We start from the raw sequence: 25,907 nt of genomic DNA, 5'->3' as shown, positions 1-25,907 counted from the left end.
GTAAGGGGGGTGGGGGCTGATCATCCTAAAATCTGGTTTGAAGGAGATTTGGGAATGGCAGTGACTGAGCAGTAGTGCTGGGAAGCCATAAAAAGAGAGCATACTAACTCAACTTGTGCCAAACGCGGCCTTTTTCATTTCAAGTGTTCACCTTCATTTTCCAGGGCCAAATTCTCTGAAAGGTTCCAAGAACAAAGATCCAGCACGTGACAGATACAAACCGGCTCCAGGCTTTTTTGCATTCTTCCTTGTAGTGCACTAATCTGCTTACCTACTGGAGTTCAGTCTTCATATGTACACTCATACCTGTACAATCACACACACTCCCAAACTTATCCAAAACGGATTAAATAACTACTAATTCTTTTATTATTTACATCTCTGTCATGTATTTTTTTATTTGTTCGTTTTGTTTTTGTTGACATTTGTTCCACGTGCTTTAAAAGTCAACAAAGCATCCAAATAATAATAATAATAATAATTATAATAATAATAATTTGGAGAAAAATATATTTTAACTAACTTCCAATTTGCGCTGTGGTCATAAAAATAAAATGTGGTGGAAATACCTTTCAGTATCATCAAAGAAAAATACGCAGAAAAATATTTATGCTGTTTAAAAACACGCCACATTCGTGACAGCGGAGCAGGTACGGACTCCACGCAGCTTTCGCTCTCACTCCCAGCACTCCGCGTGAAGGATACTGGCAGCGTGGGTCGATGAGGTGCGGGAAGGTGATGCCGTAAAGAGTGTCGTAAACCAGGTGCGGAGAAGGGGAGGTGAAGGGAAGCCAGGAGGAGGAGGGGGGGAGAGAGGGGGGTGAGAGAGGAGGTGACTCTCCGGCAGCATTTAGACACAACGAAAGGATCATGGCGGATGGCCCCAGGTGTAAGCGCAGAAAGCAGCCGAACCCGAAAAGGACCAACGGTGAGTAAAACTACTTCCGACTCGGAGCTTTGCTTTCAGAGATACGGTGTGAACGCCGTCCTGTCTCCCAGTAATTTTGCCGAAAAGTTTCGTGGCCCAGAAGTCCGGTTTTTACTCACCGAAAGTGCTGGGAAGTAGCAAGTGAGCGCTGTATTACAGCCCTATGTGGTGTACCGTTATACCTGGGTCGCGGCTCTCCCACCGCCTAGCGGCTCTCTGCGCCGGAGACCGTTATACGCACCTCAGTCCGTTATGAGTGGAAAAGCTTTTGTTTCCACTTTAAACTGCTTTATTCGTTTAAACACACTTTGTCCGTCTCTACAGGCTGACAATCCATTGATTTAGTCCCATTCTGTCGAGTTATTGAGCCCACCACTAAACTCGGACCTGTTTCTGAGGGGAAACGGTCTACCTGATTCCTGTTGCGGACCTCGACGGACACATTGTGTTTTTACATATGGATAAAAGAAATCATTAAGCAGAACTGTGTTTTGGTTTGGTTTGTTTTTTCTCGACGATGTTGATAATTATCTGTATTATCTGTGCGCGTGTGAAGCAGAGGGGACACAACTGTTTGTTCTTTCTTTCGCGCACAGGCAGCAGGTAGCGACAGGACACTGTTGCTGCGCTACGAGGGCTGACAAAACGAATTTTCCCCCATTTAACCCGACCTGTCCCGTTATCCAGACACTTAAGTGTGAATGTAAACACAGTTTTCAAGCTTTAAAGCCGAGAAGCGCTGAAACTGTATCGGTGTATTGGAGCTCGCTTTGAACACTTGCCTTTCCTCTAACTTAACTGTTTCATTTCGATGCCGCACACGCCGTGAACATTAAATATGACTTGTCAGAGGGGGTTTGACAGTGAAGCAGTGGCAGAAAGCTTGGGAGAAACATGGATGGGGTAGCCGGAGGTTCCGGAGAACGAGGAGTATCTCACGCGCTGTTTGTGTGAGCAGAGCGAGCGCAGCCCATATAAGGACAGCGGATCCTCTCCTGTCGCGCATTGGGAATCCTGATTGTTGTAGGACGGTGGTCGCGAGCGAACCTCTTTACTTTTCTGTCTTTACTCACTTCATTACAGCTTGTAGCCCGCAGCAACATTTGAAATGGTTACATTGTTTAATGTTTTAACATGCCGACGTGCGAAGCAAGACGGGTTTTTTTTGTTATTTAAGGGTGGTGTGAAAATACTGGTGAACCGTTACAAAGTCGCATGTGCGGCTCTACTTTGTTCAAATATCTGTCTCCTGGTTGTGTGACGCGCATAAATGGACTTTTGCGAGTATATAACGTCTGTTTTTTCCTGCTTCGCTCTTTCTATTTACGTGCTGGACTGTGGTGAAATCGTCGTTTCCGGTGCTCGGACTACTTTTTTTCTTATTTTTTGATTGACAAAACAAGTTGTTCCGTCGTGGATCTGACAGCGTGTGGCGTCCATATCAAGTAGTCTCGGTCCTGCGTTAGCCTGTGTACCACCCAGTGTAGCTCACGGGAACTGAGGTGATACGCGAATATCGCTTTTATTTTTGCTTAGTAAGATGCGATGGCTCCTGCGCTGCTGAAAACGAGTTAGTGGGTGGGAAAATGCAAGCAAATTGTGCCGTGTGGATTTTCTGTTGATGTCTGATCAATTTAGGAGAAGAGTATAAAACAAAAAGAGAAACAAAAACTTTGAGCCACTGCTATTTATGTTCTCCATTGTGATTTTGTTCTCTTTTCATAAGGGTGTGTTTGCATTTCATTCCTGGAGCGGTGTCCAACGTGTGGACACACCTCAGATAGCGGTCCTGCTGTCAAAGTGTGGGTATTTCTATTACCCCTGGGAGGAAGGGAGCTTTTAAATGACTTCTCATGTGCTTTCCTTTGTTGCTCTTTCTCCTTTCTTTAAGTTAACGGGCCTGTATTAATCATTTCTCACTGATGACACGGCCCTATTGATATTTAAAGTCAAACAGATGTGCTCCTTGTTTCCTTGCCTCATTTGCATTTCCTTCAAAGGGGATGTTGAGGCCTGTGTTTTTAAAGTCCTTGCTTCCTACCACCACCTGACAAGGCAGGTGATCTGTCACATAAATGCACCTCTCAGCTGAAGGGGATTCCTCAGAGAAGTTAGATAAACCTTTTTTTTTTTTTGGTTTGTTTTTGTTATGCTCATTTGATGTCTCTCCCTAATTATAAGACCCTGTTGCTTTTTTAATGAATGAAGCCCTTGAGTTTTGCTCGGCTTGTTATAGTCCGAGACTTTGCCAGCAGAGAGGGAGCCGAGATCAAGGTGAGCCCCATTCCCTGTTGTAAACAGAGAGGTGTTAACAGCCTGCAGGACAACAGGTGTTTGCAATCGGCGGGATACTACAGCTTCCTTTGTCGCTTCTCCCCCCCCCCCCCCAGGAATAGCAGCGGTAATTTAAAACAGCAATTTGGGAATAGAGGAATGCGGACGGTATTAACATTCTTTGCAAAAATAAACAGGGTCGTTGGGGGGGGGTGTTCTGTGAAGGAGCTTGTGCACAGGTAGCTTAGATTTCTGTTTATTTGATAATATGACGCAGACCTTTTTCCTCATCTCCTCGCGTGTCTCCCGCCCTGCATCACTCCCTCTTTTGCTCCCTCTCCGTCATCCTTTTTCTCTCTTTCACACACACACACACACTTGTACCACCTTGATGAATCATCCGTCAAATAAGGCAAATGAGGTTGCGGGCTCGGCACTTGGCAACACCTCATGTAATGTTGAAGAGTATGTTTATTGGCCTGGTAAAACTATACTTAAACTATACTTGGTGCCCTGGACTCACTCGCCCTGTCTAGAGACCACTGAATACAACCACATGCTGTAAGTTTGTGGAATAACAATTAAAAAAAGAGAAAGAAACATAACAAACCAATAGTTTAGCTGCAGCTTGTGCTGTTTGTGTGAAACAAGTGATGTTTGGGCCCGTAGCGGAGGCTTCGGGAGGAGGTGGGGATTGGCTGCCACTTGTGCATCTTAAAAGCCATCTGTTTACATTTAAAAGGTCCACCCCTGTTGTGGGAAGAGTTTAGCAGAGGAGGAAATTTTTCATTTATCTCGCTGCTTTTCACCAACTTCCCCGGCAGCTTCATTTGAAAGTGCCAAGTAAGAAGAAACCCCCCCCCAATCCCCCCAAAACCCCTCAGCTCCTCCTCCTCCTCCCTTCTCTCTCCGCTCGCAGTCTGTCCCCTCTCACTCCTTGTTCCAGATCTAGAGCTCGTCCTTTATTTCACATTTGGGCAGGGAAGTTTTGGGGGATTGGACAGGGGGGCGGGTTGGGACACAGTAGCCAGGGGTGCTGTTGATTGCCCCCTGACCTAGGCACCCATGCGTGCTTAGAGTATGACTTCACTTTCCCCCCTCTGTGCCATTGTGAAGCTTCCAGCATGTCCAATTGTGTTTGTGTTTAAGTCTGTTCAATGACAGGGAAGAGGGGGAGAAGGAGGATGGTGGTGGTGGGGATGGTGAGGGGTCCTAGAGCACTTTTTTTTTCTCTGCTCCTCCTTTCTCTCCCCCCCCCCCATTCCTCTCTGACCCCCTCTAAATTGCAAGCTCCGTGTTCCCAGTGGAGTCGAAAGGGGATGGGAGGTGGAGCGGCGAAAGATTTATACAACAGGTGACAAGTGAGGGAACGATGCTGGCAAGATATAAAGAATGATGCATAGGCAGCCAGCTCCCAGACCTCTCTGAAGTAGTTGCACAACTTGTTTTGAACATCAGCAAAAAATAAATAAAATAAAAATAACACAATGCAGGTAGAAATCGCCTACATTAAAACTTTTTGCTTTTTAGCTAAGCTTCACATTCTTCGTGTTGGAAATAAGCTTGAGATCATCTGACCGTTCGGTGGAATTAAAACGATGTGATGTACGACCACACTCCCACCTCTGTTAAGGCGGCTTAATGATTAGCTACTCCCATGGAGGCTGAGAGCATTAGCCTATAAAAAGGTGCTCTCCCTCCATAAAGAAGGAGTTTTAAACCCAGAGTCAGTTTCAGTAACCCCCTTAACTGTGCTTGGATGTGCTTTATTGGGGGGGTTTGTGTGGCTGAATGCTTAACTGGACCATTGTGTGTCACGGCTTTAGTGAGAAAGCCTGAGGAGAAAGAGCCTGGTTACCTTTGGAGTTTGCCTGCTCTACCTCATACACTTTCAGTGGCAGAAGAAAAGGGCCATTCAGCAGGCCCCGGGATGGGGAGGGAGAGCCCTTTTCACACTGGGCTTGTGGGAAACTTCTCCTCCATACTGTGCATGCCATTTGCATATGACCCATTCTTTTCCCAAAGGTCCCTGTGAGGGAGGAATCCGTGGAACGTTCGCAGAATTCATCAAATCCCTCTCTCACGTGGCCCTCAGGGCCCCTCGAGAGGCTGGCATCGAAGCGCTCTGTTTGACATTTTTGTCTCGGAAATGTAGCTTGTGGCTGCGTCACGCTCACTCGCCTTAATGTTAACAGCAACGCATCCCCGTGGCATTTCTGTGCCATGTATGTTTTAAAGTGTGCTCGCCCATTCTGCTGATTTGAATGTCAGGGTGAATTGAAGGCTTAATTTGGCACAGCAGGCAGGAGTTTCCCCAAATCCCCAGCATGATGTGCATGACAGCCTCCGAGGCTCCCTAACTGTTGATGATGCAGCCGTATGCACAACGGCAGTCGTTGCCACTCGAAGGACAAAAATATCCTGGAGTTGCTGACTTAGGGTGTTTGGGGCGGGGGGTCCGGATAATGGGGGTAAGCGGTGGGAGCTTGTAGCGACGCGTCAGCTCGGTGAACTGGACAAAAACACAACTGTCGCACCCTCCCGCCCATCCAGAATCATCCTGGGTTACTTCACTCCAGGTCATGTTGGTAGTGTAGTAACAGCATCCACGCTTTTCTTGTTGTTGAGCAAGGTGTGTGTCTCTGACTGCCTTGACCCTAGCCACAGATACTGCCACAGAAAGCGGTGTAGGCTGGTATTTGATGCAGTGCAGGGAGGAGAGCTCACTTAAGTGTATCATGTAAGCTAACTGAGCAGAAAAGCCTCCTTTGCCCTCCTCTCCTGACTCCAAAGCAGTGAGTCATGGGCAGAAAGGTGTATTTGCAACCTTTTGAACTCTCCCAGTCTTTCTTCTTTCCCTCGCTCCTTCCACACAGGTGTGGGTGTGATGGACAGTGATCCTGAGTAGTGTGTATACTTGTGGGAGAGATTACCTCTAAATTGCCATCCTGCCGGAGGTAAACGTTGCGTACACCCTGTCCGTTGCTGTCTGTTGATGTGTGTTTTTAATCATGTTTTTGGGTCTGTCTACAGACCCCTCCTCACATCATCACCGCCGCTACCTCCTTCTCTCCCATCCCACCCATCCCCCCCCCCTCCCTCCCTGGGGTCCTCAGTGGAGCGGTTAATGAAAAAGACTGGACTGACACAATAGGCAGAAGGCGCACCCGGTGTGGGGCTTTTACACCAGCTTGTGTTTGCAGCAAAAGCTCATCAGGGCGAACCTCTGCTGACCACCTTTCTGTCGTGTTTTTGAGACATAGATGTTGGACATCTTATCCTTTTTTATTGTGCCCGACCTTGTTACGGTCCCAGAGCGTCTCTGTCTAGAGGGATGAAATTAGATGACATCAGTTGAAAAGTAATCCACTGCCGTGTATTGTGCTTTGAACACAACCCAGCGGCTGGCTTTTTGCCAGCCCCTTATGATGACCATATTGATTTTCCTCTCCATAGCACACAGAACTGATAATGGCACTCCTGGGGGGGGGGTACACATTCATATTCACATTTGATTCCAGTTGCCCAGTCTGGTTGTGATGTCCCGAGGGACACGGTGACTAACAAATCGACTGCTCCTATGCCTTCCCAAGCCTGTGCAACAAGGTAGCTGAAGCTGGGCTAGCCTTGCAATTGCTTCAGCGAGAAACGACAAAAAAAAAATCTTAGTCACCCTGTTTGTTAGTCAGAGAAGAGAAGGCCGGCCGCTATGCTGAATGTCAACATGGATAAACATCCTCACAGGATTAATGAGAGGAGAATGGGCAGTCTGAAAACAGAGGGAGGGCAGAATAGCGGAGGCATGGAGATTCCTCATTGCCCCATTTAACCCTTGAGCGTTTTGTTGAGGTCCTCACTGTCCAACAACTGCGAGCTGACTTACCGTTACAAGAAGGAAGCTACAGTATCGGACAAAGAATCAAGTGATAGTTTGTCTGTGCAACAGCAAACGCATTAAAACAAAGACACATAAAAGTACTTTCTGTTAGTGTTTTCTGCAAGTCTTATAAGACAGGAGGCTCAAAATCTGCTTCGCTGAGAGCCATGTCATAGTCATGCACTATATTATATATGTATAGTATGTTGACATGCTTTCATTTAATCAGTAATTAATGTCTCATATAGAATTTTCACATAGAGTTTGCACTGTTCAAACGCTTCAACAAGCCCATGATGAAAAGTTTAGTCTCCTTTACAGGGTTTAGTCAAGCAGCCAACTCACAGCAATCTGTTTCACGAGCCTGAATCTCACAGCTGCTGGCAGTGTGGAGCATTTAATAAAACCAAATACATCCTGATGTAAAAGCACAGTAATGACTCTGTAATTTTGTTTTTGCACAGAAGTCTGCAAGTCTCACCTCACAGGCCTAAAAAAAAAACAGTTTTACCTCTAACATATTGCTTAGCCATGAAACTGGCTACATGTAAGCATGAACCTTACCTTTACAGCTCCAGCACTTTGAGACCATCCTCAGTTATGGTGAGCTGTGGCTGGATGCCTTTATTTAGTGACTCTGCTGCTGCTCGGTGGATGCAAACATAATAACGATAATGCAAATGAAATGAAAAACAGTCTTGTTGTAGGTGGATTTACACTCAGTCTGTGTTCGCCAGTCACTCAGAATTATCAACTTTTGTTTTTGTTTCATTCTCTGTGAGCTAGCTTGTTAGCGACAGGTGCTGTAGAGGGGCGCCACGTCCACAAAATCGATTAGGAACTTCATAAGCTCTTTATATGACATATCTTCTTCTAAAGAAAAGGACAAAGTGTTTTTTTGGGTCTCTTACTGGAAATGGAACAAAGCCAGTGACCTTTGACCTGTCTCAGCCCACCTGTGCTGACTCAGCTCACTGCTGCCAGCATTCAGGTGTTTACAGTGAAAACATACTTTGACCTCCCTGTGTGCGTTTCATGTATATGTGTGTGGCTCTAATGGATAATGAAATGAAAGGAGTGAATACCTCTGGATCTCCACAGCCAGCCTGTCTCTGTTCCTCCTCGTTGCTGATGGCGCCCTCCCCTCTGTCATTACAGCGGCACCAAAAGTCAGTGAAGCTTGGCCTTTAATTGATCCTGTTTGGAGCTGTACAACATTATTAATTAGTGCTTGTTCATCACTCGTTGGTGTGTTCCTACAGCTCATCGTTAGCTGTCGGTGCTCTTAAACGTCAACAAACTTTCTGTAACTCCCCGCGTCCTCCTCTATGTATTCTTTTCGTTTCTGTCTCTCATTCCTCTCTCTAGCAGCTGCCTTGGCTCAGACTCTCCAGCACCAGCAGGTGCTGTAGGCATACAGCACTCATAAATAACACCTGACAAAAGTATGAGAGAGCCAGAGCCACGGGCAAAGCGAGGGAGGGAGACTGAGATTGAAAGTTTCCTCTGGCAGGAGGAAAGAGGGTGTGGCTCACGGTCAAACGCTGGCCTCCTCAAGAAGGACATGATCAGAATAGAGAGAGAAAATGTGGGAGAGGCAGAAAAAAAAACTGGAACGGAAGCTTTTTTTTTTTTTCCTCTGTGTGGATATGTGAATGTGTTGCCTATTCTTCTGAAGTTTGCACTCCTGCTCAATGCCAACTTTTCAATAAACCCCTTTCATGCAAATTTCTAGTAAATGGACCCTTTTAAACACAAGGCCAGCTCTAAAGTGACTGGTTAAGGGACTTGAATTTGAAGGAAGGGAGCGTTGTCTTTTCTGTAATTGGGTTGTAAGAGCTTGGAACAATGTTAATTGTGCTCTAAAAGCAAATGAAGAGGTCAGAAAAGAAATTATATGCACACTTTTATAATCATCATCAGTAATGAACCAGCACTCGGAATAAATGAACCCATAAATCAGCCATGATCAAGGGCCATTAATGAACACCGCTCAGAGTCAAATCTGAGCTGTCTCTTTGTCGTTTTACGCTTTTCAAATTCAACATTACACGCATCCTGTCTCGTCAGAAGCTATCGATCAGCTTTTCGGGGCGAAGGTTAGTTTGTCATTTTTCTCTGGACTCACCGCGAACAAAACCAGGAAGTGTGCGAGAGATTACGGCCCAGGATGCAACCTGAAAGCCCTTTATCTCTGGGAAAACAAGAGGCTTCCTGCAGACCTGCTCCCATCCAGGCCACCTCCCCCTCCTTCACCTCGGCGCACCCCCGGCACCTGTGGCAGCCTATTTAAGGATCCTCATCAGGGGTTGTGGAGGCCTCAAACCGGGGCAGAAAACATGAAAGGCTGGAAAAGGAACCGGCACTACAGCTGACACGCTAGCTTGGAGCGCATAGAGGGCAAAGAGAAAGAGCATTTCTTTTCATTAGAAATATATGGCTTTTCTACCACACATTTAATGGTTGCACTGGCTCCTTTTACTTATTTGTATGTTTTGTTGTTTTTGCAGAGGCTCTTGCTTCGCTCACCTCCAGTGTTCCAAACACTCGTAATGACACGGTGCCTGTCATGTAACTGTTTCTAACACTTTTCGTTGCCAGTGTTTGAAGTTAGGGTTGTTTTTTGCTGTATTTCTTCTTCCTAATGTTACCAAATGCTTACACGGGCAAATTATAAGCCAGGTCATGAAGCAAGGTTAGCCAAATTTAGAGTGAGATCATCCTTATTTTTAAACTGCATTCCAATATTATCTTGGTAAGGATCCATAAATAAATATAGATGTTAGGGAAATCAGTTTATGTTTCATGTGTTTGAAAGAAAAGAGCAGAGTTAGCCACGTTACCCAAACTCACAGGTAACTTTATTGCTATTTTCAAATGGCTAATGTGGCAAACTGCTCATCGTCAGTCGTATTTAGTGTCGCTATAGTCTTAGAGTAGACGTCACAGACCATATATACATTAGTTAGTGAAGTTCCACTGTGAAGCCTTGAGCTGTTTTCACAAACTTTACTAAAATCAGGGCGGTTAGCTAGCTAGCTGTAGCCAAACTGAGATGTGCCTGGCATCAAGCAGCAGAGTGTCAACAGCACTGAGTGTCATTATACATTGTAATCTGTAGCTGTAGTGAAACAGTGGCCCGGTCTTCTGAAGGGTCTTTTTTACGTGTTAGAAATGGCACGTCAATGCTGGATGGGTCACCTGATGGTGTGTCGGTAGCCCAGAAAAACCTTGAAAACACTCCCTTTGCTCCTTTAAGTTACTGCCACAGCTGGCAAGAGTGGTTTGTCTCGACAGTAGCCTGCGCTGAATTTCAATGACCCTGCCACCCCCACCCGTCTTATTATGCCATCGCTGCTAACTGGCTCCCATTCACTGCAGTGTCCTGACTTCCCAGAGGGACCTAGATAAACAAGGGCTATTCAGTGAGTGAAAGGCCCACCCCCTGCCAGCTTTGGCCTCTCCTTGTTTCACTGCCAGGCTGCAGCGCGCCTCGCTTACCAGTGCAACACCGACGCCGGCAGCAGCAGCGGGCGCGGTGCCACCGACTCTTCGGCCACACCGCACACTTTCTTAGGGATTAAAAGTAACTGTGAAGACTTTGTAAATCTTGTGTTTCTGTGCGAGTGCGAGTGTTGCTGTCAGCAGTTATCTGTAGGTGTGGTGTGATGTTGCAGGCCGGGCTGACTTCCTGTTGTTACAGTCCATAAACGGGGGGAGCTCAGGGGTGGGGGATGCTCCCATGAGATTACCCCGTGACAGTCACATGGTCTAGCTGCACTGCATTCGAAGGCTGTGTGTTTTCTGTGTTTTGTGTGTGTGTTAGGTTTTTGAGTGCATTCCTAACCTCCACCTGAATCCTGACCTGAGTATGACCCATCTCTGAGGCTTTTTCAGGGTTTTTCTGTTTCATGTTCTTCCCATTCGACCATCTTTCCTGTTAATCAACACATCTCAGAGGAAAACCACACATCTCCCCAGGGTGTCTCGCTTGGTCTCTCTGTCTCTCCTCACCAGATGTTTAAAAGCTGTTTGTTTGTTTACTCTATGGAAGTCACTTTGATTGATGCCTACCATAAACTGGGCCTGGAAGCTGATGCCACATATCTCTGTAAAATATTTTAAAGAGCCATTCGTACGAATTACATCAGCAGCCTTTGCAGCTCAACTGATTATAGACATTGGGGGTGATGGCTGGCAGCTGCATAGCATTGGTAAGCATGAGGGACAGTGTCCCCTGTGCTGTAATGGCCCTCCTGTCCAGCCCACCTCCATCACTCCCCAACTCAGCAGCTAATTTAAAGCAGTGCCCTTGTAATCTAATGGCTGTCTGAAAAATCTATTGAATCAGGACAGATGTCCAGAGGGGTGTGGCAGTGACACAGTGTCTAGACGGGCTGGAAGGTGAGCGGATGACTCCAACGTGATTCAGATCCAAAGGAATCTCACCTCTCCGGCTCTCCTCTACTCTGCTGCTCGAGGGTCCTTGGGGACTGGGAGAAATTCTCAGAGTAACTTGGATTGTCACGGACACACGTAGTGACACGAGAGCAGACCCTCAGAAATAACTCGATGGTTGGACGAAGCATGCATTATGGTAACAAGCTCATATTTGGGTTAGGCTTTATCTATCCCTTTTCTTGGGAAGGGCAGAGGCCTCAGGGTTGAATTTCAACTAATAATTGTATTGGCCCTTGACAGATAGCATTGATGTAAAGCTGTTTATTGTTGATGATGAGTCTATTGAGCCTATGCTCTTTCACTTGTCCTTGGGGAGCTTATCCCTGAGGCAGGCCTGCCTGTGTTTTATTAAAACCTCGGTTTAAATGGTCTGGCCCTCTGATCAACAAGCAGATTACACAACTAATAAAACATACATCACAACATATAGAGAGGCCCTCGCGGAGGCCGGTCCTATTAATATACAAATATAGAGGATTACTGTCTTCTTGTCTCCACGGCTGGGGGAGAGGGGATTAGGGTCCTGGTCCAGACAGATTGGATTTAATGTGTGTGTAAGACTAAATGATTGCAGTGCTACAAAGCCCTCATGCGAGTGCGGGCTGATCTCTGCTCTGTGCTGCAGACGTCCTAACATGCCATTGTGTTTGTAGATACATTTGTGGTTCTCGTTAAATTAGAAAAACCTTACTAATCTTGCCCTAGTTTGGAGCCATTTCAACCAGTTAGTCATTTACACCTCTACATCTTCATGCTTCAGAAACTGTACAAACCTGTTTAATGTATTACACAATAAGTGTTTGCTTGACTGGCAGCATTTGATGGCCTCCTTTTGATATTAGCATACACATAATTAGCTTGTTTTAATGACTCAACAGCATCGTTTTCTCTATTTGGCAGATCAAAATGCGTGTTTCAAAATGCAAAATAGTAAATGCAGTATTATAGAATTAGATATAAGATGTAAAATGAGGATTTCAGATTCCTAATTTCACGGCATGAAAGTGTTATTTTAGAGCGTCATTCAGTAAATAGTACAACATTGCTTCTTTGTACAGAACAGGACTATTAACTGTTTGCTTTTATTATAATGCTATGTGTCCATCTTGTTAATAGTTTATTACTGTCAAATATATTACAGTATATACTGTCTGCTGAACAGAGTGTGAAGCTCAGTCAGCTGAAGAGCAGCATTGGTCAAATGTGATCAGCTGCTGCAGGAGTCTTGGTTGCTGTGGTCTCTTGCTAGCTATTGTTAACCCTTTACTTAGTTTTAAACCACAACACGTATCCGCAGCATTCACAGAGAATGGTTGCTTACTGTGCGAAGTATCCTGTATCTTTACATGAGCTTTGCACAGTGTACTTATATGTCCTTGTTCTGTTTGGGAGTTGGCGTGTTGACTGTTTATGGCGGTCTCAGTAATGTTTTAGTGTCAAACACAATGCAAGCCAACACGCTCACACACAAAGCACAGCCGAACAAATGCAAGGCACATCACTCTTTTAACTTTGGATCAATAATTTCATAGTCTGGAGCAAGTCTGACGCTGAGAAATTAGTCGCAGTCTGATGCACTGGTGAACTGACAAATGACCACAAAATGCAGCTTTTTCAAAAGACTTTGACAGACATAATATTTAATTTTATTCTCAAGCAATTCCTCAATCTGTGAGAATTAGTCGAGAAACTCAAGAGTCTCGGAAGTCAAGGAAAAACTCTGGAGAGACTCAAGTCCTCTCCACGAGTGTCAGCTCCTTAAGCATTAAAGTGGAGCCTTTAGGGAATCCACATAACGAGGGAAGAAGGGTTAGCGCACATTCGTATGTAAATTCTCTGTGGAAAAAGTGGAAACATGTATTCTCCTATCCCACAGATGTCCTAGAGATAGCACTGGGAGTGTGGGTGTCCTTTAGCAGTTTTAACATGCAGCCCACACAAAAGCACACACACACACGCACACACACACACGCACAGGGCTGTTTATCCCCAAGGGCGCCAAGCTAAAGGAGAGAGAGCCCCTTAATCATGTCCCTGTCCCACATCCTCGTTATCAGCCACGATTAATGAGCTCTCCATTAATGAAAAAAAAAAAAAAAACTAGAGGTGCCAAAGAGAGAGGGCCTGAGAGTAAACGCTCCCCAGGTGCACTGACATCATCGTCCAAGGTAGACGTGATAGCTGTCACATCTCACTTTTGTTAGGGATGACGGGGCGTGTGCGTTTGTTCAAAGTGTTTGGTGGGTGCATGTGGCCTCGCTCTCAGCACCACGAGTTCACAAAGTTGATTGTTCAGACCCGTCGTCTGTTTTGCCTTTGTGCGACCGCCTTCTCCTTTTGTCTATGGCGGCTATATGTTGCGAGCACGGAGAGATGGAGGCGAGGGATAAGGGGCGCCTGATGAGACAGTGACAGAGGCGGGTGGAGGAGGAGGGGGGGCGGGGCTGGAGGAGAGGGCGGCAGGTGCAACGGACACCCAGCGCAATCACCGGCGCTCGGCAAAAACGACGACAGGAAATCAAGGTTGTCTTGGCAACCTGGCGCTATCGATTAAGCACGGCCATCTCATAGCACACATCAGAGACCCGGTGGGAATGGGGCTGTGTTGGGTTTCAGCAGAGGAGGAAGATGAGGAGGAGCGGGAGGAGTAAATGGTGGTTTAAGAGCAGGAAAAAAGACGATGCAGGTGATTGCATCTGAGTCAGCCCAACACTTTCCTCTCTCTTAGTCTTTAGCTGGACATCCGCCTCGGCTCTTCCTGATTTATGAATGCAGAATAGTTCTCATCTCTTAAGTCATATCCAGGGTTGAGGCCTTCTCAGAGCCCTGCAAACATTTAACATGCCTCCCCCCTGCCTCCTTTGTACTCTCTCCCTGCCTCTGGCCCTATATATGGGTTTATGCGAGCACAGTTCTCTCAGTGTTTCCAGGTCTTTTGTTCACATTGTGCAGTTTGATTTAAGGACCCCATGGCACACATGAACAGTTTACTTTTCCATCTCTACGGGGCAAGCAGGTTGCTGTGCAAACCCCCCTGCTTGTGCACAGTGATTACACCATAATTGTATACTGAGGTGGTGATGTTGCATAAGCCCTGAGTAGAACTAATCAATACATGGCATTGACTTGTTAGGAGGAGTATTTTTGGCTGATACTGCACTTGGTTGGTGTATTTCAGACAGGCCGTGCCTCTTTCACACTCGCTCTCACTGTTATTCTGTCTTCCGACAGAAGGTGAAATCAGCCGGTCCCAAATCCCTCGCAGATGTGTCCTCTCCCTCCTTCACTCTGTCTGTCTGATGACTTACAAACATTGAGGAAAATTAAATCAGCAATCTTCCTTTTTGATCCGTCAGTCATCAAAATGAAACTTATTTTCCCACCTACTGTATGAACTGAACACTTGTTAGACATGGCCACCGTGCTCAAGGGGGAGCTTTACTTCATTTTGGAAGGACAGCAGTACAAAAACTCCCCCTGTCTCCCTCCCCATCTCCTCCTACCTCCCATGGTCAGTTAAACACAGAGCAGTCCTCTGTCCTGCCATCATGTGGGTTTTGCAGCCTAGTTAACCCATAGCTATCAGCTGAGCCACACAGTGTTTTCATTTACTGAGCTTTGTGTTAGGCAATTAAAGGGCTAGTTCTGGGAAATGTGCTGATCTGCTTCTTCCATTTATTTGTCAGCACTGAACATGAAGACTGGAAAAGAGGGGGAAACCCTTGAATTAAAAAGAAACACACTGTGTATCACCTCAAAAGCGCACTGATTTAGCACGCTAGATTGCGTTTAACAACATATAAAAACCTAAGTGTTAAAGCAAGTCAGTGGGTCGCTGCATGGAAACTGTCCTGTATTGGAGTTGGGTTTTTCCACCGCATCATGAGACAACAGATAACACTAAAGCCTGTCAGAGAGGAAAAAATTAAAGTGTCATGGTGGAAATTTCCTATGTGATCAACGTTAACTTTTCACTTAATTGTTTCAAATTGTTCCTGGGGGGTTTTCTAACAGAGATCATTAAAAAAAACTCACTGACATTTGAATGAATCTTCTTCAAACTCATAAATGATATAATTTAATCTTAGTGACTAGTTTATGTATCAGCTAAATTTATTAGCTTGGCACAGTCGTCTAGGGCTCATGGCAGAACCCAGAAAACATTAACAAGAGGCAGTGGCGAGGTCGTCTACAGCCACAGCGGCTTTTCTGCAGTGTTTCCATGCTGCATTTATAATATTCCTAATGCATTTGTCTTGTAAAAATAAAACAAACCGTTGATATAACGGTATAAGTGGTATAAACATGTTTTCAAAACTGTTGTCGCTACTGCTAATTCCATTAGCTGGAGCACTAATTTCTGTGCACATTTCATCATGTTGTGTAGCCATAGCAGCGGAGAAACTTCACATGTCTGCAGGCACCACCCAGTGCATGTCGGGTACTGGATTATGTCGAGTTTGTTGAGTTAAGTTAAGTCTAAGTTATCAGAATCAGAATACTTTATTAAGCCCGAAGGTTATTAGGGTTACAGCAGGCTGCTAATGGCGCATGCGCACTTATAGACAGTTGACCTACAGTTTGTAGGGCTTTCATGGATGCCTGTTAGCACAATGACTTGGAGCGCTGGCCCTGTTTTTCCTTACTTTGAAGCTGTAACAATGCCACAAAGGCTGGATGCGGTGAGCCAACCACTGCGGTTCTTACAGCATTGAGTTTATGATAAAGACGAATCCAATAGCACATATCGCGTGCGGTCGAGAGTAATGTCTTACAGGACTGCAGGGGCGCCAAACATCCCTGCTCCCTTCTCATCTCTCTTTATTTGGGGCTATTCTGGGCTGGGCTAATGTGGCGGCACTGCTGCGTGCTGAGTGAGTCAGCGGTCATTAGGGCGTGCAGACAGCACTCTGCCGGAGGCCACAGGAGCCAGTCAGTCTAATGATGAGGGCAGGGAAGTGCTGGGGACCTGAGCACTCAGGACGTCCTATAACTCCATCCAATTAGCCTTCCCATATCGTGGCCACGCCCATCCTAATAATGGAAGGAAAAAAAAGGCACTTTTCTTTGCCGTGTAGGACTGACAGATTTACTTCACACGTCTGTATACAAATATTCTTTTGTTTGCCAGAGCCAACAAAGAGTGTTGACTGTGTGCTCGTGTGTGTCAGCCACGGGTATCTGTAGTAACCATCATGTACTATGAGAGCGAGCTATGAGAGCGAGAGAGGCTCAGCTACAGTTCAGATCCAGTCATCCTCCCCTGGGAGGGGCTGACTGAGCAGGAATGTAAACATGGCAGCTAAATAAACTGCTGCGTGGGGTACACACACACACACACACACACACACAGGAGAAGCTGAGAGAACAGGATGGTGGTTCAGATGTCATGATCACTGAAGAAAGGAGCAGACGATTACAGGCTGGGCCTCTGCAGTTTGAAGTGGAATATATGTTCACTGTGAACGGTCTGGATTCGGACAAATGCAACAGAGGAGATGTTCTTTGAGCACTCGCTGCTTCTAATCAAACATTTTAACATCCAGCATGAGTCGCGGCTTACAAGGACAGCTCAGCATTCCTTTCCCTCCCCTCCTTTTAACACCTTATCTCAACCTCTCACTCTAAAATAAGATGCACTCACACCATGTCACATGGCACCAGCCGTCAGCCCACAGCTCCTCAAATGCTTCCCCCGGACTTTAAAAGCTTGAAAGTGTGTTCACACTGTTCTGCGTTGTTTTGTGGCAGATGAGCAGTTTAATTGGCATCCCTAAGCCTCGGCGAACGCTTATTGACACTTTTTAGGAAATGAGGGGCAGCTCTGCAGTCACACCCTGAATTATTTGCTCTTAAATAGAGTTATTGAAATGGTTTAACCTCCACCCAAACTACAGTCCTCGTTCCAATGATCCCGGTTGACGAAGGGGAAAACATCTTGAAAAGCTCTATTTGTTGGTTCTTCAGATGCCCTTGAGCTCCACCCTCCGCCCCCCCAGGCAGTGCTATAACCCTCCAGGCTTGTTTTGATGTGGTGATCTGACTGTTGAACACAGGTGCTGCCGGCTGCTGCCATCAGCTCTCCCTGTAAGCTGCCATAACCCAGGACAGGTGGCAGCTATTATGACTGCATCAGAGGTAGCAGACTGGCACCATCGTCAGCCCAGCGCCTTTTCTGCCGGTTCCCAGTCCGCCACCAATGACCGATTACGCCGACCCGCTTCAGCACCGTGTTCACCTTAAACCCAAGATCGCTTTCTCAAAGGCGTTGCTTTGGATCCTTCTTCCCAGGTCCCCATTCTTCCCGTGTTTTTCTTTTTTCTTTTTCCACTTTTCCAGCGCCTTTCATTTTCTCCAAGGCGGATCAAAGAGAGGAGTTCTGTGGAGGCGTATGGAACCAGACTCAGTGTCAACAAGTAGCTTTCTCTCCTTCACTGCTGTTTAGTGTGCTGTTCAGAAAGACCCCTGTACTTCTGCTAAATGCTACAGTCAGAGTACTCACTAGGAACCAGTGCACCTCCTTAAATCTATTGATGTTGATGTTCTTTCTAATGTCTCTCTTTGTCCGCCTTTCCACCATCTGTCCCATCTTTCTAACACTGGGCGCTGGGCCAGAGGTGCTAAACCGCGTCTTAACCTGTTGTCTGAGCCTCGACTCATCCTTTATTCATCCCCATTAAAGTAGCATGAGAGTTGTTCTCCGCCTGTAGCCGCTGCTTCACTCTCCATCAGAGAGACAAACGACCATAGCGTGAGTGTACCTACCTATGAATGATGGCTGTGCATGAATGAAACATGCACGGCGGGTCTCTCCTGATACCTGTGAGCCCAGTTTGTGACACGACAGAATATGGTGATGCTATAGGATGGCACACATGACAAAGTATTGTCTGATTTTTGAAATCTTTTATTTATCCTAATGTTTTTCTTAGCTCTGTGGGGAGCAGAGAGAATTTAAAGCACTCTGCATTCAGCCCAGATCCATTTTCTGATAGGTCTGATTGTTGTCTTGTTTATTAAATTTGGCTATTTTAAATTAGCATAAAATCCAGTAAAGACCTTAAAATCTTCATGTGAGGAAGCTTGAAGTCATCTTGAAATATTTATACCTGCAAAACAGCAGCACAAAAGGTGCACGTACATAGCGGTGCCACTAAGCTGGCAGCATGCCTAACCCCCACCTATACAGGCCCCAAGGTTCTCTTATATATTGTTTCATGTAGAGCGCACACAATATCAGCATCTCCCACCTTTAGAGAAGTGTGGTTTAGGGAGAAAAAAACAAGAATAAAGGCAGAGATAAAGTGAGGCGATGGGAGGAGAGGAGGGAGATAAAGGTTACGAATGAAGATGAAAATGGAGAAAAGTGCTGGGCCAGCGACTCCAACGGGGAGACAGACAGGAGGGAGCATTTCTGCCCTGCTGGTGAAATTTTAAGGGTGCGGGAATGTTTGTGTATGTGTGTGTGTGTGTGTGTGTGTGTGTGTATGTGTGTGTGTGTTGGAGATAAACTGAACATCAGCATATCCTGTTGACTGTCATCCTATGACCTGCACTTTCTTTTTTTAATGCTTGCCAGATCGTACAGGCTGCATCTCAATCATACACCTAATTCCCACAGTTTAGTTGGATTCCACCTGTTCTGAGGTCATGCCAGTGAGGTATGTTCAGCATAGGTAGGCGGGAGGGAGGAGGCGGGCAAGCACCTGAGCGCATAATCCAGCCAGTTAGGTTTTCAAGGAGCCATTTAAAGTGAGCGCAGGTATTAAAGAGAGTCGGATGAAGAGGTCAGGATTTTCCTTTAATCCTCACACTGCTGCTGGCAAAGGAGAACGATGAGGGCAGAGAGGCAGCAAACTGCACGGCTGTAACTGAGTGATGTGAGAGGGGCGAGGCTGGCACTGGGCCACGGCTACACTGGAATAACAGTGGATGCTGGTGCTATAGATTATGAGTACATACATATGTAAACCCGACTGGTGGGTGTAGTAAAAACAGGCTAACATCAGAGGGTTTCACCAGCATCCCATTGTTTTATGGAGACCTCTCTCATTCTTATTAATGAAAAGCAATTGTGTATACAAGTCCAGATCCGACCCCTAAACACACACACCGACACACGCACACGCTTCCTGTCTTAATCACCAGCACCGTGGATAAGGGGCATTACAGTAAAGTAGCAGGTGCCTGTCCATCTCAGCAGTGCACGGGCTGATTTGATGGTAATCTATAATCTGTAAGGCTTTGATGCCACCGCCATCCTTATCAGCCAGGTTTTGTTTGGCCAGGCTAGAAGCTCCAGCTTTAACAGGATGACAGTGCTGTACACTTAACCTCTGGTGGTTTGCAGTGCAGCTCTTTTTTTTTTTTTTAGTTTTTGTTTATGCATGAATGGATTGATGGTTTTTATGGGGTCTGTATCTGAGCACAGGCACTTCATTACACAAGTGTATGTGATACAAAAATGCAGCCTTCTAAACTTAAACTATGTATGGGGTTAAACTACATGATGTGAGCCCAGAGCTCTAAACACTCTTGTTTTCTCGTAGCTCTGACGGTCAGTAAGGGAGGATATCTCTGATATACAGGGATATACGGTGCTGTGAAAAGGGCACTGTTCTATTTAAGTGATGTCTTGATTCAGCAGGTCTGGCAGTAATCAGACCTGGATGTGGCTGGTGAAACTGAAATGTGATTAATCACAACTAATTCATGATTTAATAAGAGGAGACAGTTACCATTTCACATAGGGTCAGGTAGGTTTGGATGCGTTTTTTCCCTGAATAAAGGAAATGATCATTTAAAAGCTGTCTTTTGTATTGAATCCAGTTATCTCAGAATTAAAAAGTGTTTGATGATCTGAAACATTTAAGTGTGAAAAATGTGCAAAACAGTAAATAATCAGGAATGGGGCAAACATCACATCTCTGTGATACTCTCTTCGTTTGTGATGAGCAACTAATCAGAAGAAAGTTGGCGTAAAGGGAGGAGCTTGTTTTAGATGAAGGGCTTCAGCAAGGCCAGTTGTATGGTTTCAAACCACGAATGATCCAGAGCTACTCTAATAGAGTCTAATAAAAGTACTGAGTCGGAAAAGAGTAGAATAAGTTCCCCTCCAGACTACACAAGGTTTTTTTTTCTCTGCGTCACTCTGAACTCGTCTGTTCGAGACATTTTTGATATATTTATCCATATTTGTTGTTAGATTCTCGTTGTTACTATGTGCAGCAACCAGCGGAAAATGCAGCAGACAGTGGAGCTGCTGGCGGTGACATGTACGGCTCACATGGCGCCAACTACTTTTATTGGACAATAATGGGAGGCTGCCATGGATGACTTAGAGGGACGCACCCGCAGCCTTCCATACGGAGGGTTTTTTTTCTTTATTTAAACACCAGCAGTGCAGAAATGTGGAAGGTGTTTTGCTGTGTGATGCGTGATGTATTTGGCCTCTGAGACTTTATGCAGTGACAACTGTGCCTGGCTGCGGCTGTTGAAATGATGAAGTGTGTTTGTGCCCGATGGTGGAAGATCCTTAAAATGTGCATTAGAGGGGAAACACTGGAGCACGTGCAGTGTTCGTACAGTATCACACACTGTGCTTTTGCTTACTTTGTTGTTGTTAGAATGGTGGATCCCCTTGTTAAACATGATAGAAGTTTCAGCATATGTTTAAGCAATCCCTGTGAGCAGAGAGGTTTAATGAAGGAGGAGATGGGGTGCTTGAGGAATACTAAATAGAAATTTACAGGGTTCCCTGATGGCAGAGGTGGTGGTTCTCCCACCCCTACTGCTGAAGAGCAAATCTAAAGTTCTTGCACTGTAGCAGGGATTTAGCATTTGTATGGTGCCCTCGTGGGTCAAGTAGAGGAGATCTCGTTGGAATAAAGCTGTCGTGACTTATTTATGCGCAGAGTTTTTTCTTGTTTTTTTTTTTTTTTTTAAATCAGCTTTGGTCATTCAACACATGCAGTCATTATGTCCCTGTGACCACTGAAATTACAGTTTTGACCCTCTCTTTAGATAGGGGCCCAAAGTACAGAGAGCCAAAAGGCTCATGCTTCAGATTGCTCTAAATGCTTAGTTTCCAGCTGTTGTTTTCCTGCTCTCTGGTCTGTATAAAAGGAATGGATATTCCTAATATGGTCATCTCAGTAGTTAGCTTTAAATGGAGATTGCTTTAAAAGTGGAGAAGCTAATCAGACGGCATTGCTGCATCTCACTGCAGTGGCAAATGAAAAGATTGAACTGCTAATGATCAGAATTAAATGAGCTCACCCTAATAACAAGCTTCTGCTGTATGTTCAGACTTGTGGTTTATGCATTCCTTCTGTACGATAAGGCTCCTGCTGAAGAAGTCGCCTGATTACATGGACTTTGATAGAGCAAGCCCTCTAATGGACTGTTAGGTTATCAGATTAACCTAAGCACACATGACCACAGCATAACTGCACATTTTCACCGTACCTGTGTTACCTTACCTTTTACACCAATGCTAATTTATTTATCCATTAACTTTCAGTGCTGTGAATGTGATGCAAACTGCAGGCCATGTTACCACACGGGCTAAACTGGGCTAATTAGTCAGTCTCACCTGCTATTTGTGCGAGTCACACGCTGTCTGGTGTAATTCACAGCCAGACTAGTTTCCTCTGAAAGTGTAGTCACCATCCTGTCTCCTCTGGCAGGTACTGGAAGTGTCGTGTCAGCTCTGTGTTAGCTTCAGTTTCCTCCTACTCCTTAGATAAAACTTCCCGTTTGCATGCAGGGTCTCAGAAGGAGGGAAAACTGTGGAAACACAACACAATTTGTCTGCAGCAGAGGTGTTAGAATGTGTGTATGGTTAGTTATGTAGTGATAAATGGAAATTTGGGGTACTTATGAACAGAAAGACACCAATACTTCTCTTCCAGGAGTGTTTTTTTCTCTCTCTCTCTGCGCTCTTCTACTTTCACCCTCCCTCTCTTTGTCGATGTCCAGTTGGAGCACCTGGGAGGAAGCAGCTGTAGGTGGTGATTACAGTTCAGAGACTCCAAAATAACCTCTCCTCCTCCCTGCCTGCTCTCTCTCTCCATTCTCTCCTTCTCAGCCGCCTTCTCCCGGCCTCCTTGCTCTGAATCAGCCCATCGTGCAGATAACAAAGGGAAGTACTGCAAAAATTGAGAAAGACAAAAGAAAAAGAGCACGAATGCTCTAAATTGCCTCCTTCACTGCTATTTGTGTGTGTTTAAATAAAGTGACTAATACACACCACTTGGCTCATCAGTATGGGGAGCAGTGTGCTCAGCTTACACGGATGAACACGGGATGAATAATGTTAGGTGAACATTGCTGCGTATGACCACCCCTCTCTCCACCCATCTCCTGTGTGTGTGTGTGTGCGTTTGCATGTGTTTACTGTGCTAAAGCTCCCATCAATCACACGCCCAGGACCTTTCAGCAAGCCACACATGCACACACACACTAAGACACCAACACACACACGGCACTGCTGCAGAGTTTATTAAAAGCAAGAGTGTTATCACTGATCTGGCAACACCTGTACACACACGCACACAAATTATATTTATATACACACGAAAGGGTGACAAAATAAAAAAAATAACACTAAATACCTTTCTAATATGCTGGCAACACATTTCAGAACAGCTTCAGTGAGAGCTGCCTAATGATGTGCAGAGACCAAACGTTAAGTTTTGCCTGGCATATCTCATGCAAATACAGTAACTGACATGTTTTTAGACTATTTGGCAACCCAGAAATCCTGACGCCTAACAGCCAACGAGAGCAGATTTTACCACGAAATCCGGTGGTCTTGCTCCAAACTCTTTTACTGAATCTGTTTAACGGTGAAGCTGAATCGTACGCCTCCATCAGGAGCCTTGCAGAATCTCTGCATTGAGTGAATTTCTCAGCTTGTGTGGAACTAGTTTGTGTCTTGTATTGCTTGGTATTGCTTAGCATTTGGTATGAACATGTTCAAAATCTCCAGACTGAGATCTGTTGACTGCAGAGACAGTAACAGATGACTCAGATGACTTGAGTTCAGCCCAGAAACCACCAGATCCCCATAGTATTGCTCAAATGTTCACCTTACTGCTTTAATTATTTCACAACCAACAGGACAAGGAACAGTCATGCTGGTGGGGTGACAAGAAGAGCTAGTGCTTGGACAGAGCCGTCTTTCTTTCCTCTTCCTCTCGGCGACAAAGTCAAATCACAGCGGTCAAACAGGAAGGCCGGTGTTCAGGGTCACACACTGCCCGATGGAATTCCCCCTGACCGGCAGGGAGAAACGTGGCTCTGTTTGACCCTGTTCAGTCACCGTGCTGTCAGAGACACAAAAAGCAGGATCCTCTTCTTGCTCTTTCGTGTTTTTCTCCCAGTATCATCTCAGCTCTCGCAGAATCCAAATCAAGTGTAGGCCGGGATGACTTGTTTAATAAAAACAGGTCAGGAAATGTGTCAGCAGCCAGTTGCTGTAAGTAATGCTGCTGGTTAGCTATAGGGTTAGTTTGGGGAAAGTTGGCTCGAAAAGGGGACTTAACAACATCATCTTTCCTGATGCAGGTTTTCCCCCCTAGGACCATCAGATAGGGTCTCTCAAGTGTTTCTACTTGAGAGTACTTAACAAGAAAAAGAAAAGAGAGAACATTTCCCTGGCTGTTTCCCTGCTAAATTACTTCACATTATAGGTGACTTCACATGGAATAGTCCCGAGAGTCCAGTCCAATGATTGCAGTGTACTTGGGTAATCAGGGTCCCACCCTGTTGGCTGCAGCATGCAAAGAAACCCTGGTCTGGCCTCACGGAGCAGAAACGAGCATCTGAACAGAGCAGGAAAGAACATGACTAAGCTGAATGAAGGACAAGACAGCTGCATGTGACTCGCACAGAGTGACTGCATTGTTTGGTTGGCAGTCGCATTAGTCGCACTTTTCGAATTCATTCCACACGTGTTCCCCTTCCTCAAAAGCAACGGTTCATTTTTCTCCTGTTTACAAAGCTGGAGGAAACAAAGCAGGGCGTAATGGCAGGAGTACACAGAAGCTGTGTTTGACTCGCTGGAGGCCCGTTAGCATAGATGGCAGAGAGGAGTGAGAGATTTGCCCATATCGATTACCCCAGCCACACCGTCGATACTCCCCTCCAAATTCTGACACGGGGAACTAATGGTCTCCCCGGGCCGGTGGCACCCAGACACACGCCCATGCGCCTGAGAACGTAATGGACAAAAGAGGGCCCGTCGATACATCACTGCATGATGAACCTGCGCTTGCCTGCTGCCTCAGCCATTTCACTATAGAGCGCCACATCCAGAGGGTGCATTAACAGTGACGCTGCTCACTCGGCCTGCCATTTTTCATCTGTCCGCCCCTGTTCTACTCATCATAGCTTATGTATTAGTTACACAAAGTACAGCTGAAGGGAGTGAGTGTTGAGCAGCCCTGTGGAATAATGTGACCCCACTCCACATACACGGTTTAGTTGAGGTCTTGCATCATGTATACGCACATGCACACGTTCCTTCTCGCCTGGTTTAACAAGACAGATTTTTGTAGCTGTCCATCCAACAGGACGTCTGTAGTCCACCCTTGTGTTCATCTAACAGCAGGGTAATGGTGTGAGTGCTACTGCTTGACTGCTCTTCAGCTCTGTTCGCCCCAGGGGCTGGTGTTGTAGGGGGGGACTAACCCTTCCTGATCACAGAGGGAAAGGCCATTTTGCCTGGGGAGAAAGGAAAGGACAGTGGTGAAGGGAGTGGGGGTTGTTAGCGGAGGAGTGAGGTGACAAAAGAGCGTTTGTGGATGCAAGTTTATGTCGTTAACCCCTTTCTCTCTGCGCTTCACGCGAATAAGAAGAAACCACTGTGACAACTGCGTGGTGGCCTCGGGCGATGTGTTTGATTGCGCGCCGTGTGTGTCGGGGGTTGTGCAGGACGTTTGGCCTCTGGAGTCTTGTGACAGAGATGACATTCTGGAAACAGGAGAGTAGTTAGCTGCTGTTGAAATGCTACACAGAGGAGAGTTTTCATAAAAAAGGAAGAGCTCGCACAGCGCTTCTGAGTGTTAGCGTCGCTATTAGTGAAGCCACAGTAGGTTGTCAACACAGATCTGGACCGAGTCCTCGCTGAGGTGTGTCGACCTGCTGATCGCCATAAATGGGGAACTTGCAAGTGTTGTAAAACTAGATGCAACCAATGAGCAAAAGGGAACTTCTGGGTTATTTCTGCACTTCCACCTGTCCGTGAATGTGTGTACAAATGTGTGCAAATGTGTCTGTGTGTGTTGCCTATTGCCCTGCAGCCTGTCCCCTCGATGAGACATCTGTCAAGCAGAGCCGCAGCGTCAACACCTGACCTTTACT

General features: G+C 45.9%; 1 protein-coding gene across 2 annotated transcripts in view; it reads left to right on the top strand.

Moving 5' to 3' along the window:
• Positions 1-820: 820 nt before the first annotated feature.
• Positions 821-25,907, top strand: part of zeb1b (zinc finger E-box binding homeobox 1b) — a 48,849-nt gene continuing 23,762 nt past the window's right edge. For both annotated transcript variants that reach the window (XM_040018708.1, XM_040018707.1), the window contains exon 1: positions 821-928. In XM_040018708.1, coding sequence (XP_039874642.1) covers positions 871-928 — 58 coding nt within the window. In that variant the 5' untranslated portion in view covers positions 821-870. The remainder of the gene's footprint in view (positions 929-25,907) is intronic.

Source organism: Simochromis diagramma, unplaced genomic scaffold (assembly GCF_900408965.1).
Source record: "Simochromis diagramma unplaced genomic scaffold, fSimDia1.1 OVJJ01000717.1, whole genome shotgun sequence".
Lineage (NCBI taxonomy): Eukaryota > Metazoa > Chordata > Actinopteri > Cichliformes > Cichlidae > Simochromis > Simochromis diagramma.
The sequence above is the reverse complement of the archived record's forward strand: the minus strand, read 5'-3'. Positions and strand labels throughout refer to the sequence as shown.